Source organism: Athene cunicularia (assembly GCF_003259725.1).
Source record: "Athene cunicularia isolate RWA chromosome Z unlocalized genomic scaffold, athCun1 chrZ_part4, whole genome shotgun sequence".
NCBI lineage: Eukaryota > Metazoa > Chordata > Aves > Strigiformes > Strigidae > Athene > Athene cunicularia.
In genome coordinates, this window is record NW_020799145.1 from 1847032 (window position 1) to 1861576 (window position 14545).

The window sequence follows — 14545 nt, forward strand, 5'->3', positions numbered from 1 at the left end:
CTCCCCACCCCGGGGAGTCCTCCCCGGGAACGAGACGGGTGCCGCGGGAGGGTTTGATTTCCTGCGCGATGCCTGGTGCCGAGGAGATGGCCTGCGTGCCTGGGGCTCACCGCGGGTGGTGGTGGGGGGGAGAGGATGGGCTCTTGGTCGTGGAGGAAAGAAGGCGATCCCTTGGAAAGCCTGCGGTGTTAAAGGTGCTGTCAAACTACTGTGCAACTTTGGCTTTGTGGCATCCAGCAGCATTGGTATGGCTCTAGTTCAGGGCCCGTGGTAACCGCCATGAGGGATCTCCACCTGGTGGCAAGGCTGAGTCCTGCCGGCCCCGGATCCCTTCTTGCGGGCTGGGCTCTCCCCAGTAGCGCTGCTCGTGGCGACCTCCAGAGTTGCCTCCCAGCGTAGAAGCCGTTACCCCTGTGTCAGAGGGACCTGCACATTAAGCCAAATGGATGGTCAATTAAAAACACTTTCCTCGTGAGTGGAGGCAGCAATCAACTGACTGACCCCTTCCTTCCTTCAGGAACCGAGGTCCAGGCTACTCTTGGGAGTACTAGGTGGGAGGTGGGCAACTGAAGTCCGCGTTGTTGTATGGCTCTTAATCTCCTGACTAGTGCCCTAAAATAGGCCTAAGTGTCAGAACTTGGCTATATTGGTGAAGTATGCATGAAGGTATCTGGATCTTCGAGTCCTACCTGTGTGCAGGAGTTCAGACACTGGGTCTGCCAGGTAGACCCCAACCGGGGTATTGTTGCATCCAGCCCTCATACCAGGAGGAAGAGGGGGGATGTCTGCCTAGTTACTCCTCAATTCCCAGTCATGTAGATATCTCCCATATCTGGCCTACAACAGACATGATTAAACAGCTGTAGTATGAAGGGCCAAGCTGGCTGAAACTGCTAGTGCACTGTAGTCAGAAATCCTAACAGGAGATGTACAGTGGAGGGCAACTCTAGTCCACCAAGTTAGCCTGATTCTTCCCCCAATCTGATACTGGCTTCACTAGCTCTCTTCTGTTAGTAGCTGTAGTTGTCAGGGTCTGGGGGGAGTCTAAGCTAGTTCCTGGATGAGCTCTCACTAAAGTTTCCCAATCACTGTTGCAAGCTTTTCTGTGTCTTGGTGTCAGATGACAGCACACAAGTGTCACATGTTTGAGGCTGCCCAGACAAGTAATCTGACAATTTGCTTAAGGGGCTGAGACACACAGTGACAGCAGAAGTATGGAGAAAGCTAGTTTGACTTGGATAGTCATTGTAACTGTGCTTCTTCACGCTGCAGACACTGCTGCTTATGAGACAACTTCTAGTAAGTAGTTTTCTGGGGAAGAGTAATAGGTATTAGCAGTCACAGGCTATGAAGTTACTGGTTCTCTATCTCTTTTGCCTAAGACTTCTCCCAAGGAGGAGAAAAGGTGTGAACATGTTTCTGGTGTAGGAGTAGCACATGAAGAGCAGCTGTTAATTAGTGGCTAATTGATGCTGATCTAAAAAATTCTTAAGTGTCTAGTGACTGAAGCTGCAACTGAGCTATGACATTGTTGCTTCAAATAGCAGTGGATTAGGCTGGTAGTCTCATGACTAAATGGTTACCTGACATTGTAGAACTGTGCTTGGTGTAAAACAGGGGACAGCAGTTAGCTACTGGCTGGAAATAACCTTCGTCTTAACTGGAGCTCATGCCAAGTGGCCTTTAGAGTTTGACAGACATCTTCAAGAGTAGCAACAGATGATGACTTTTACCTTTGTGCACCTGTGTGGGTGTTAGGTGCTGTCAGTTCTTTACTTACTTGTGGACTAGCAAAAGTAGTTGCTATGACATTTCACTTGGTATCAGCTGCAGAAGAGGTGATACTTTCTTGGAATGGCTTGTTGTAAGGGTTGTGATAGTAAAATTATATCTGTTACTTCAAGCTCAGTTACTGTTTCATTTAGTCTTGTGTGTAGTTTCCCTGTAACATTTGGTCACAGTGATATTGTATCTGTAAGTTGCAATGTAGCAGCCAATCTTAGCAAGCCTTTTCTGGTTATTCTAGCTTGAAATAGAGTAACTAAGGACTGTGGAGTTATTTTTGGGATCTCCTGAGTGGCAGGCTTAGTTTAATATCTCTAGTATGCTATTTTGGGAGAGGTTGACTGTTCTCACTCTGAAAGCCTGGATGGGAATGTCTCAACTAGCAGAAGTCAGCTGTTGCATATTGTAGGTGGTAGTACTATTAACTGGAATAACTTGTGACCAGGGCTTGCAACCAGAAGGTTACTTCTGTTAGAAGTTACTGGACAACAAGGTGATGTCAGGCTTAGAGCTAGCTGATAGCTGTGGCTTCTGCACCTTCTCTGATGGGAGTGTGCTAGGCAAGCTTCTTGTTTGACAGCTCTTGACCAAATAGTAGTAGCTTTACAAAACCATGCTACTGGAAAGTGCATGCTGGTGTAACTCCCATCCTGAAAAGGAAAGGAGGGATGGAAATACAGAGCACAAGAGCAATTGTTCAGTTTTTTGGTACTCTGAACACAGTTCCCATGAAACAAGTTGTTATGGCTTTACTCTGTCTGACAAGTGTTTTACTCAACCAGCAAGACTTCTAGAACATTAGCAGAGCTCAGTAAGCTGCTGTTTCAATTCCTTTACTTCTAGCATGAATGAGACACTCAGCAGGTAAAATTGCCCATGTTGTACTTGCTTATACTCTCTCCAGCATTTGACATTGTTTAGTGACTGATGACTGGTCAATATAATGTGAAATAGCTATTCTGAATAGCTTTCTTGCACTTGGAAACTGTCTTGCATTTTGCGTGTCATACACAGAAGATATAAAATAACAAGTAATGTTTACGAAAATTTGATGCTCTTTGAGTGCTGAAATTCCAAGACAAAGCACCTCCACTAAATGATGCAATAAACCAAGGAGGAGCAGGAGTCTTGCATCATGCAGTGGGAATTTGCAACCAGTACTCATGTAGAAGCATACACACTTGCCTGCATGCATTATATGGAACAGCTCTGGCTCAGCTGCTGAACCAGACTGCTGCTTTCAGTGACAGTTATAACATGGCTTCAAGACAAAGTAGGTTCCCTTAAGGGACAGGGTAATACAGGTTTAGAGCTGAAGATACTGGGGAAGATGCGCTCTAACTCTAAGCTCCATGCAGAAAGCAGTATCTTACACAAGCATACTAACAAATCAAGCTGTTACCTGTGGGGAGACAATAGACTTGATTCCAGAGGGGAGTGATAAATTATATTCCTCTCTTATCATCGCACCTGATCTAGCTTTAATAAGCAAGACTCAGATAAGTAATCACACTTCTTTTTGTGTATACTAAGGCATATTTCTGGGTGCCCTTATTTGAGGATTGTCTTAGATTGTGAAAATTTAATCAACTACAGAGCAGATAGATGTCTGTAAAGATATCTAAACTAAGCTATCTCAGTGAATTCTGCTGTAATGTGTTAGCAGCAGACTACTGAAATGCTAATTGAGTTTGACATTGGTCAAATTTAAACCCAGTTCACTTAAAGGGTGAAGAGTTTTGAGAATGCAGTGCTAGGTACTAGACAGCAGAAGTTGTGTGCATGCATCCTTCTGTCTTGCAAACTTGACTGTATTTGGAAAGGAAAACTCAGTAAGAACAGCACTAGGCTGGTTTACTGTTGTCTGACAGGTGAACTGTCATAGTGCTTAAACTCCACATTTGTACTGTGAAGGAAAGTTTCTGGCTCTACTTTAATGATGGAATAAAGTGACTACAAAGATTTGGAGCTCAGATCTTGTTTCATGCTGATGTTATGCAGTTTATTAAGCTGGATAACTTCTTGATCAGCAGGGGGGGAGCAAGGAACTATTACTAAACAGTGTTGGGCCTTAGGTTCCTTTTTTTTTCATTGAAGGTGCAAGAGCAAAATGTGAGGAATCCCAATTCCCATGTAGTAATGGACGCTGTATTCCTTTACTCTGGAAATGTGATGGTGATGAAGACTGCTCAGATGGCAGTGATGAGAGTACTTGTGGTAAGTAATCAAAATAAGTAATATGTGTGTAGTCATACTTGCTAGTTGGCAGTGAGGGCTTAACAGTGGACAGCTGCAGAGACCCTTATCCCATCCAGCACTTCTGACAATACAGAGTAGAGGACAAATTCCCTAGAACAACTGGGGGATTATCTTGATGCCTTGTATCCATCTGAGACAGTTGAATTTTGATGAGCACTATGGAAGTCTCCTTGAATTTGTGACTGAGAGAATAGCCTGTGACCAAAACTCTTTATTTGTGAGGGTGGTGACTGTCAAAACCAGAATGTAAGTCTGTTCTCAGTTCTTCCTTGAAGACATAGTAGAAACTGTTTACTATTAGCACTTAACTATTCCATGGTTAAATTCCCTGTTTTATGTGTGAAAGTGATTCTGCCAAGTCTGCTCTGAACACTAAGTCTAGCTCTGGCTGCCAACATTTGCTTTAAGCAGACACAGAGGCCAAGATGGATGACTAGATATACTTGGAGGTGAATGAGGCAAAATGGACTCCATATCTAACACTGGTGTGGTTGAACTGTCAGTCTGCTAAAGCAGACCTAAACTGTTACCTTGGGGTTATGTAGTACCATGCTTCTGTAATAAGAAATCACACACACATTAATAATAACTGCAGAGTTTAAAATCTGAATATTAATATCAGTAGACCTTACTTTAAGTCAAGTGTGTTCAAAGCAGCAGCTATCTAGCAGCATAGTATGCTATCTAGTAGCGTACCAGTAGAAGTTCTTCAGTGCCTTCTTACAGGAAGATAAATGATTCTCTGTGCACAGTATAACTCTCTAGGAAGTGTTGAACAGTTGTCATTAGACTGGGAAGGATGACACCAGACACCCAAGAACTAAGGATATTGTGTCACTTGCCTAGGGCAAGGCAGCTTATCTCTAGCTGCAACAAACAAGGTAAGCTCTGGTCTCTAAACAAGTGGCTGTCCTTCTCCCCTGCAGTGAAGAAGACGTGTGCTGAATCTGATTTTGTGTGCATCAGTGGCCAGTGTGTGCCTAACAGATGGCAGTGTGATGGAGATCCGGACTGCGAGGATGGGTCTGACGAGAGTGCTGAACTGTGCCGTAAGTGAGCCTGGCTTATTGATGCAGACAAGCCTGAGGGGAGTAGCATTTTGACTTCTTGCCTGCTTGCAGCCCAGCTCTTCTCCTAAAGGAAGGATGAACTTCTCGGAGAGCATCTTAAGTGCTAGCTTGGCTTTGGCCACATCGGGGTCTTGACTTTTTGCTACTTAAAAAGATGCAGAATTGAGTGGGGACTTTGCACTTGTACCTAGTCAGAACCAGCAGGCACAGCAGGCCTGACCATTATGGTGGCTTGTTCACCAAGCGATCACTGTCCTCCAAGACAACTACTTTGCAAGATAACCAGAGCTAGTGTAGAAACTAAGTGACTGACTACATGTTGGGTGGTGGGAATTAGAAATAGAGAGGCTTGAGTGTGAGGTCTTGAATTTAGCAACCCCAGTCTTAAGTGTGGTAACTAATCAAGGAATATGAAGCTTCATTTCTCTGTATCAATAGGATCCACACTGAGGAATACTTCAGCCCCAACTCCTACTGCACTTTGGCATTACTCCTGCCTACTGCTGCGTGTTATAGCTCAAGCTTCTACAATGTAACTGGTGTGCAATCACAAAACTACCACTACAAAGATATTCTTAAAATACTAACCTATTAGGAGCTGGAAGCATCTTTTTTACTGAACACTACAGACTAGTGTAACCTCGTCCATGATGAAGCCATCAACTTAGATGGATGCTGACATCTAATTAACTGCAACTTTTTCCAGAGCTGAAGCCTTTCAGTCTCAACTTTCAGGACAACTGCTAAAACTCAAGATCAGTAGCTCTTAAATTTCAGAACTCCTAAATTGAACTTAAACTTTTTTCAATAGATATGAGAACATGCCGGGTAAATGAAATCAGCTGTGGTCCTCAGTCAACCCAGTGTATCCCCGTGTCCTGGAAATGTGATGGTGAAAAAGACTGTGACAGTGGAGAAGATGAAGAGAATTGTGGTAAGGGAAGAAACAGTGGCTGCATAACTCTATTTGAAATTGACTTGTCTGGAAAGGAGCTAGCTGGGCGGTATACCTGGGAAGATAAGTTTCTCATTATCAATATTTCCTTAAACCTACATTCATCTTGTATTGCAGCCTGCTTAACAAGCGGACTTGTTCCTACACTCCTCTATCCTGCTAAGTTAAGAACTACAGCAATATAAGCTATTCAACATCTCTCTTTGGTCTCTGGCTAACTTTGGCAATAGCCATAGGCTTAGTCACGTGTCAGGCAAACCATCAGAACTTGTTCTCTGCAGAGTTTCTCAACAGGTAACTCTAGTTGCTGCTTACATTAACAAATCACCTACTGAAAATGTGATAGTGATTTGTAGACAAGGGCACAGCTGATCTGCTTTATAGTCATACCCTGGAGTATTTTGTGTGCGTGTCTGAAAGTGCAGGCTAGGGAAGCTGTTTGGGGGTGTTGGGGTACAACTTCAGGCTGGTACACAAGCAAAGATGCTACTGCCAGCATTAGACTGCATCATTCCTAGCTTGTCCTAATGAACTTGCATACATATGAGTTGTCTGAGGTGATCTAAGACAAATTTGCTATAACCAAAGTCACAGGGCTGGCTTCCATTGGAGCTAACTTCCTGGATGGGCTAATGAGACATAGATCTTCAGACTTCTGCTATGCATCTGTAGAGCTGCTGTTTTACTCAGCAAGCAAATGCCTTAATCTGACAAGTAAATCTACAGACAGCATTTCTAATGAAGCTGATAAAACTATCAGCCTAGGCATACTGAGCTGCTATCTACCTGCTATTAAACCAACATAATTTGTACTGGTGTAAGTTGTGTGGGTGTACTTAATACCACAGGAACGACTGGTGCGAGATCTTGATCTGTTATACCAGTGGTCCAGGCAAATGAGCTGCTGCTGTCCTGGGGACCAGCACAAAACACTTCAATTTCAAACTACAGTGCATGCTGACCATCCGGCTGCCTCAAACTTAGTCTGTACTTTAGGATTAGCAGTTCTCTTACCTTCTGTCCCTGGTTCACAGAGTTTGAGCCTGTTTTCCAAAAGGCTTGTACTCTGGAGCAGAACAGCATAACTGCTTCAGAATGAGGTTATTTTCACTCACTAGCTCAAAACTGATGCCTCTCACTCAACTTCCAAAGGCAAGGACAGTTTGTGGGGCCCATGTGTCCTGTAGGTTGACAATTAGGTTCTCCTAGAGCCTTGTTATAAATGCTTATGTCAGCTAACAGCTAATGAGGAATGTGCAAGCAGAACACCTTCATAAAAAAGTCTGCCACCTTGTGATAATTTGCTAATCTCTCTTACTCCTGTTACTCTAGGCAATGTAACTTGTAGTCCAGCAGAGTACACATGCAGCAGTGGGCAGTGTATTTCCAAGAGCTTTTTCTGCAATGGTCAAGATGACTGCAGTGATGGCAGTGATGAACTGGAGTGTGCACCTCCTACCTGTGGAGTTCATGAGTTCCAGTGCAAGACCTCCACTTGTATCCCCATCAGCTGGGTGTGTGATGATGATGCTGACTGCTCTGACTACTCAGATGAATCTCTAGAGCAATGTGGCCGCCAGCCTGCACCTCCCATGAAGTGCTCTACCAGTGAGGTGCAATGCAGCTCAGGTGAATGTATCCACCAAAAGTGGCGCTGTGATGGAGATCCTGACTGCAAGGATGGAAGTGATGAAGTCAACTGCCGTAAGTTAACTTGCTCCTTCTTTAGGAGGTGCTTGTTGGCTCCTGTTTTATTTTCTATGCTTTAGCAGACCTCAGGAGTTTAAGTCTGTAATGGCTGTGTCCTCAGCTTCTCGGACCTGCAGACCAGATCAGTTCAGATGTGAAGATGGGAACTGCATCCATGGTAGTAGGCAGTGTGATGGTGTGAGAGACTGTCTGGATGGCTCTGATGAAGCCAGTTGTAACAGTCGTAAGTGGAACTAAGTAAGAATAAAGTCTTTGAAGAATATCTGTTGAAGCTGGTAATTGCCCTCACATTCTTCATTATCTCAGTTATCCAGTGCTCTGGACCTGGCAAATTCAAGTGCAGAAGTGGAGAATGCATAGACATCAATAAAGTGTGCAACCGGCAGAGAGACTGCAAGGACTGGAGTGATGAGCCCTTCAAGGAGTGTAGTAAGTGAACAAACTCATTACACAGTGCTGACCACTAGACATACTTGGATACAGCCTCTGAGCTGTCAGATGTTAGTCTGGAATGCCCATCTGCACTTCATTGGTGGCAAACAAACAACCAAGAACAATAGTCACCAAGAACTAGTCAATAAGCTACTTTTATCATAGCCAAACTGGTTATTGGGATGACTTCTCTATGGCCAGAAGACAGTTGAGGGAATTTCTCTGCTACTGCCAACTTGTAGCACAAGTAACATGCTGATAGTGGAGCAAATATGAATTTGAGAAGGGTCTCTTGCATGTGACTTAAAGTGCCAGAGTGGTTTATCAAATGTAGCAGGCATCATTAGAGAATAGATGGGTATCTGAAGCACTCAGTGACTAAGACTTTTAAGACTAAATCTATGTATTGTCTCAAGGTGGACAATTCTTCTCTTCTAGATGTAAATGAATGTCTGGTGAACAATGGTGGATGTTCTCATATCTGCAGAGATCTCGTTATTGGCTATGAATGTGACTGTCCAGCTGGGTTTGAGCTTGTAGACAGGAGAACCTGTGGAGGCAAGTATCAAGTAGCTTAACATGGATACTACTGATGATATTAGAGAACAAATTACACTGTTGTCTTTACAGATATCGATGAATGCCAGAACCCTGGTATCTGTAGTCAAATCTGTATCAACCTGAAAGGGGGCTACAAATGTGAATGTAGTCGTGGCTACCAGATGGATCTTGCTACAGGGGTGTGCAAGGCAGTGGGTGAGTATTGTCATAAGACTTCTATATTTCCATTTTAAAATGAGGTAGCAAGTGTTGTACTGTTTATGCTGTTGTAGTTTTGACACAAGTTGTTGTGCTGCTATCAATATAACTTGCACAGATCTGAACACTCCTAACACTTTGGTGCCATGATACAGTGGTTAAAGCTGCCTGATGTAAACTGCTTGTGTCTGCTGCATGGGAAAAGGATGAGGTATGGTACAGCCAAGACCTTTGTCAGCAAGTGTAGAATGGCATATGCCAAATATGATGCCTCTTAAAACTTGTATAAGAACAGTTTGACTGTGTCTAGATGTACAGATAACTCATTCTTTTTACAGGGAAAGAACCATCTCTAATTTTCACCAACCGCCGGGATATTAGGAAGATTGGCCTTGAGAGGAAAGAATACATCCAGCTAGTAGAGCAGCTAAGAAACACTGTAGCTCTAGATGCTGATATTGCTGAGCAAAAGCTTTACTGGGCTGACTTGGGCCAAAAAGCAATCTTCAGGTAAATGGATTTAACTTCTGAACCCTAGTGTGCTCCCCTAAACTATCTCATGTTTTACCCAAGATACTTTTCTAGGCTCTGTTGATGAGAACTAGATGCCTGATGTCCTAAGGGCAGAGTACAGCAGATACAAGTCCCCACAATTAGCAGCATATATGCCTGTTCCGCATTCTAGTAACTGCTGCTACAGTTGTAACTTTCCAGAGTGCCTTTTGTACAAGTGCATCTTTTATATTGTCTGCCTGAGATCTGTGTGCAGTATTTGCTGAGGCATGCCAAGTGGTAGTATCTGTGGAGGAATTGGTTGAAAGGAAGTAATTTTTGTCTTCCAGTGCCTCTATTGATACCCGTGATAAAGTTGGGACACATGTCAGAATTCTGGACAACATACACAGCCCTGCAGGAATTGCTGTTGACTGGGTTTATAAGAACATCTACTGGTCTGACTCAAGTGCAAAGACCATTTCAGTGGCTAGCCTGGATGGAACAAAAAGACAGGTTTTGTTTCATTCTGAGCTGAGAGAGCCAGCTTCTATTGCTGTAGATCCTCTCTCTGGGTGAGTATTTGTCCTGGTTCTCTTAAATGTGTGGAACTACTAGCTACTTCATGTCCTGATAACTGACTTAGGTAGCCTTTGTTAGTTATTGGTCATAATAGTGAAACTACACAGTACTATAGTACATCATACAACATAAATTCTGCTTCACAGCTTTGTGTACTGGTCAGACTGGGGTGAGCCAGCAAAAATTGAAAAAGCAGGAATGAATGGATTTGACAGACATCAGCTTGTGACAACAGAAATCCAATGGCCTAATGGAATTGTTCTAGGTATGTTGAACTTGTCTTTGTGCCAGAGCTATTCTGGAGCTCTAGCAATTTGTTTGCTACAAAAGCCAAGCTCATCCTTCAGAGAACTATTTTCAACTTCTAAGAATGGGAAGTTCCTGCATGCCTGGAGATATTGCAGGATGCACAGATAACACTTCTCAGATAATGAAATGGTAACTTTTCTTGCACTGCTCTCTATTATAGTTGAGGCACAGGCTGCTTAGGAAACATTGAAGCACCCTTCTGTATCTCAGTGAAGTAAGAAACCAGGGCAACACTGCAACTGTTCTTGAACCTCTGGGTGTTTCAGCTTTTGCAGGAGACTTTGAAGGTTTTCTCCATGTAGATTGTAAATATTTTGGGGTATTTTTATCTCTTAGATCTTGTAAAAAGCCGTCTGTACTGGCTTGATTCTAAACTACATATGCTGTCAAGCGTGGACTTCTATGGCCAGGACCGCAGAACTGTGTTAAAGTCTTATATGTTTCTTCCTCATCCTCTTGCTCTAACAATATTTGAGGTAAGAATGACTTCTGTATTAACTGCCAAAGATCATCATCTTGCTAGTACATGGTTAGCAATTATGGTGTTGATAGCAACACAGAGGTAATGGGATGTAATGACTATCTTCTAGGACCGTGTGTACTGGATTGATGGAGAGAATGAGGCAGTCTATGGTGCCAACAAATTTACTGGAGCTGAACTGGTTACCCTAGTGAACAACCTCAATGATGCACAGGACATCATTGTGTATCATGAACTTGTTCAGCCTTCAGGTAACTCTAATCAAGTTTATAGTTATGTCAGTGTATACTTTTAAGAAGCCTGCCCTGCTTGGGTGGTGACAAACGGTATCTCACCCCTCTATAGCTGTCTGCTTCACTTCTACTTGGAGTTTCTAACATAGGCATCTGCAATGCAATTGCCCTTTCTTAGACCAAGCAGGTACAAATCAATAACCTGCAGAGACAAGTAACTCTTCTCGAGCAATTATTGAGCAAGTAATTATGCTGTGCACCTGGAGTATGAAGGCTCATTCCTGTCAATTGTACCAACAGGCAGAAACTGGTGTGAAGAGAACAGGGCAAATGGAGGCTGTAGCTACCTGTGCCTGCCTGCTCCTCAGATAAATGAACACTCTCCAAAGTACACCTGTGCATGTCCTGTTGGATACTTCTTGCAGGAGGATGGTCTGAGATGTGCAGGTATGGTAACATGGCTGAATCTTTTCCAGAATGGATAGGGGAAGGAGAAGGGGTACTGAACCCATTGGAGGCAAATATGGCAGTATAGGCTGACAGCTTTGCATAGTTAGTCTGATGTAATTCATCTTGGAGGGGGTGGTTTTCTAGCATGCATTAAGTCTGCAGGTACTGTTCAAAGTCTGTGCTCGGCTTTTGCATCATCATCATTTGCAACAAGACCTTGTACATCCATGGCTTTTGCAGACAGCGAGCACATGTATGAAACATAGTGAGACCATTTCTTATGAAAACAAGAGGTATAAACTAACATGTCTCTACAGTGTATAAATAGACAGTATTGAAAAGCTGATGAGCTAAACTTGCTGGTCAAGGAGGTTTGTTCGGACTACTTTCGTAGTCTGAACAAACATGCTGAGTACTGACTATATGGCAGACTTGTTTGTCCAGTGGAGTGGAACTAGAAACTCCAAGGTGACACTTAGTATATTGCATGTTGATTCCAAGTGCCACACTTGGATTGCAGAATGCAGATACACTGTCCTCAGTTGGCAGCTCTAAAGAGTTGGTATATGTGTCAAAGACTGTGCCTAACCAGTAAATTTGTGGAACTAAAATGTCACTTGGAAAACCTAAAGTGAGGGATGAGGTGGCTTAATGTTGTTGTGACTCTCTATGCCTGTAATCCATGACAGATTAACTGTCTAGCCTTGTTCTTGGAATTACTTTTGATCAGAAATCCTTACTTGAGGGTGTGCTAGTGAAACAGCTAATGGTGTTTCCAGTAAAGCTTACAAGCTGCATGATCATTCTGCCATCTGCTAAACATTCACTACCATGGCTCTTAAAACTAAGCCATTGCAGAACTTCAGAATTAATTGGTTTCTTGATCTATAATTAGTTTCAGGTACTGGAACAACTGTGGCTTACACTGAGGCTAAAGATACCAGCACAACAGAAAAATCTCCAACTGTTGGACTTGTTCCTGGAGGTATTGGTCCAAATGACATAGACTGCAGAACATTAGAGAAATTAAATGCAAACTCATCCACTAACCTACCTGAAGTTTTTTCCTCTGCATGCAAGTAGAGAACACAGGCCAGGTCGTGTGTTGTACAAGTACAACAGCTGGAGCATGTGATAAACAGAGTTAGTTCACTTATGACAGTGTGGAACCTACAGGTTCCATGACATCCCAGGAGTTCTCAGAAGGCAAGCAATAAAAAAAAAAAAGCTTTCTACTAATATAGAATAAGGCCTGTTAGGCTGTTCTTGCAGTGTGTTACTGAGAAGCTAATATATGACAGCAGCTACCTCGGCTTGGGATGTGCTTGCATCTGACCAAGTCTGCCAGCCTGTCAGTAAGCAAACTCACTACTTCAAATTCTCATGCAGGATTCAACATCAGTGGTACAACATCTGAAGTAGCTGTAGCTGGAGGAACATCAGCAGCTTGGACTATTCTTCCTGCCTGTGAGTACAGTATTTACTAGCCTTTGTAACCCCTTGTACTGGGAAAAGCTTGACTTGACCCTACTCCATGCTTGCATTTTTTCTTTTCCTAAAGTATTGCTGGTGATGGCAGCAGTAGTGGGCTGCTTAATGTGGCATAACTGGCAGCAAAGGAACATGAAAAGCATGAATTTTGATAATCCTGTCTATCTGAAAACTACAGAAGAAGATCTCACAATTGATATAGGAAGACACAGTGCTTCAGTAGGACACACCTATCCTGCAGTAAGTAAACCTACTGGCATGTCTAAGGCTCTAGATTAATCCTCAGAGTAGGCACAGAGGTGGCCAAATGATAGCTCTCCTGAACTCAAGTCAGGTGTCTACTCTTGAAAGCTTCTGACTTTAGCAAAACCACTGGGCTGAATCAGCTGAGAATTTGTTCCTTTAATGAAGGTAAAAATTGTAGTAGGCAACTACCATCCTATACCTGGGATGGAGTAATCAGTGCTGAATGTGGTCACTAGCCTGCAGAACTAGCCTGTATTTCAGATTGCTGTGTAGTGATGATATGCATTGTTTTTCATCTTTTTATTTGTACAATTGTAGCTAACTTGTACTTATTTTGTACAGATATCTGTTGTAAGCACAGATGATGATATGGTCTGAGCCCTGGATCCACAATCATTTCCAGTTTACTTGTGTTTTACACTCTTTGGGGATAGTAACCAGGTTTGTGGCTGAAAGCATTCCTCCATTCTTGGAAGAAAGAAGATACTTTCTGTATGTATGGAATACTTATGTAAATAGCTATTTTATACAGCTTAACAACAAACTCTGTAAATACCTGTCCACAACAATTCAGCTTTTAGTGGTTACTGTTTTAGCAGTAACCCTTGGATTGGTCAGTCAGTAACATCACTGACCAAATATAAAGCACTTTCCATAGAAAGCCATGTTCCAGCCACAACTTGTAACACCTGTAGATATGTGTATATGCCACTTGTAAATATTATTCTTAGAAAATCACTATCAAGCACTTTGAAATACTTCAAATGTAAATTACTGTACACTGACTTTTTCAATGATTGGGGCAATGGCAATATGAAAAAACGGGTTACTGTGATTGCCAAAAATTTGTAAACATAAGTAATTTTATATGTATGATTGACACCAGTCTTGTCTGTTACCTCTTAGAGGTATACAGGTATGAATGCTCTTTAAGAAATGACTGTAAATCTTAAATGCAGAGAAAGGGGAAAAAATAATAAAAAAAATATCATTTAAAGCATTGTTCTTCATTATTATGTTAGCACTAAAGTCAAATAGAGTATCTTCTAAGTTGCAAGCTTTAGTGGGCTACACTACTACTACCAGCCAGAACGTGAAGTAATTCTTAAGTTACTTCAGCAGTACCCCAGACTGCTAAGACAGTACTGAGCTGCCACATGACTGTGGTTTGTACTTGAGACTAATACTGTGCAGGGTACTGGGCTGAATGTATCTCCTTTTGTAGGAGTCCAGCTGGAATATGGTTAGGATTGACAGCGGCTAAAAATACTCAACTACTTTTGCAAGCTTT

The 14545-nt window shown here is 42.7% G+C and overlaps 1 protein-coding gene across 1 annotated transcript; it reads left to right on the forward strand.

The window, feature by feature from the left end:
- Positions 1–68: 68 nt before the first annotated feature.
- On the forward strand, positions 69–14228 carry VLDLR (very low density lipoprotein receptor). The gene is made up of 19 exons (XM_026866774.1): positions 69–245; positions 3861–4002; positions 4971–5093; positions 5926–6048; positions 7402–7773; positions 7880–8002; positions 8086–8208; positions 8650–8769; positions 8842–8967; positions 9309–9480; positions 9813–10037; positions 10191–10309; positions 10690–10829; positions 10944–11085; positions 11368–11514; positions 12413–12502; positions 12907–12984; positions 13079–13248; positions 13597–14228. Exons 1-19 carry the CDS (start codon positions 69–71, stop codon positions 13630–13632), a joined length of 2748 nt encoding a protein of 915 aa, XP_026722575.1. The 3' UTR covers positions 13633–14228.
- The last annotated feature ends 317 nt before the right edge of the window (positions 14229–14545 follow it).

Excerpts from the sequence above, each read along its gene's own strand:
- VLDLR (XM_026866774.1), top strand. The coding sequence starts at position 69 with ATGCCTGGTGCCGAGGAGATGGCCTGCGTGCCTGGGGCTCACCGCGGG. Across the intron at positions 5,094-5,925 it reads CGAGAGTGCTGAACTGTGCC|ATATGAGAACATGCCGGGTA; the intron begins GTAAGTGAGCCT and ends TTTTTTCAATAG. Across the intron at positions 10,310-10,689 it reads GCCTAATGGAATTGTTCTAG|ATCTTGTAAAAAGCCGTCTG; the intron begins GTATGTTGAACT and ends TTTATCTCTTAG.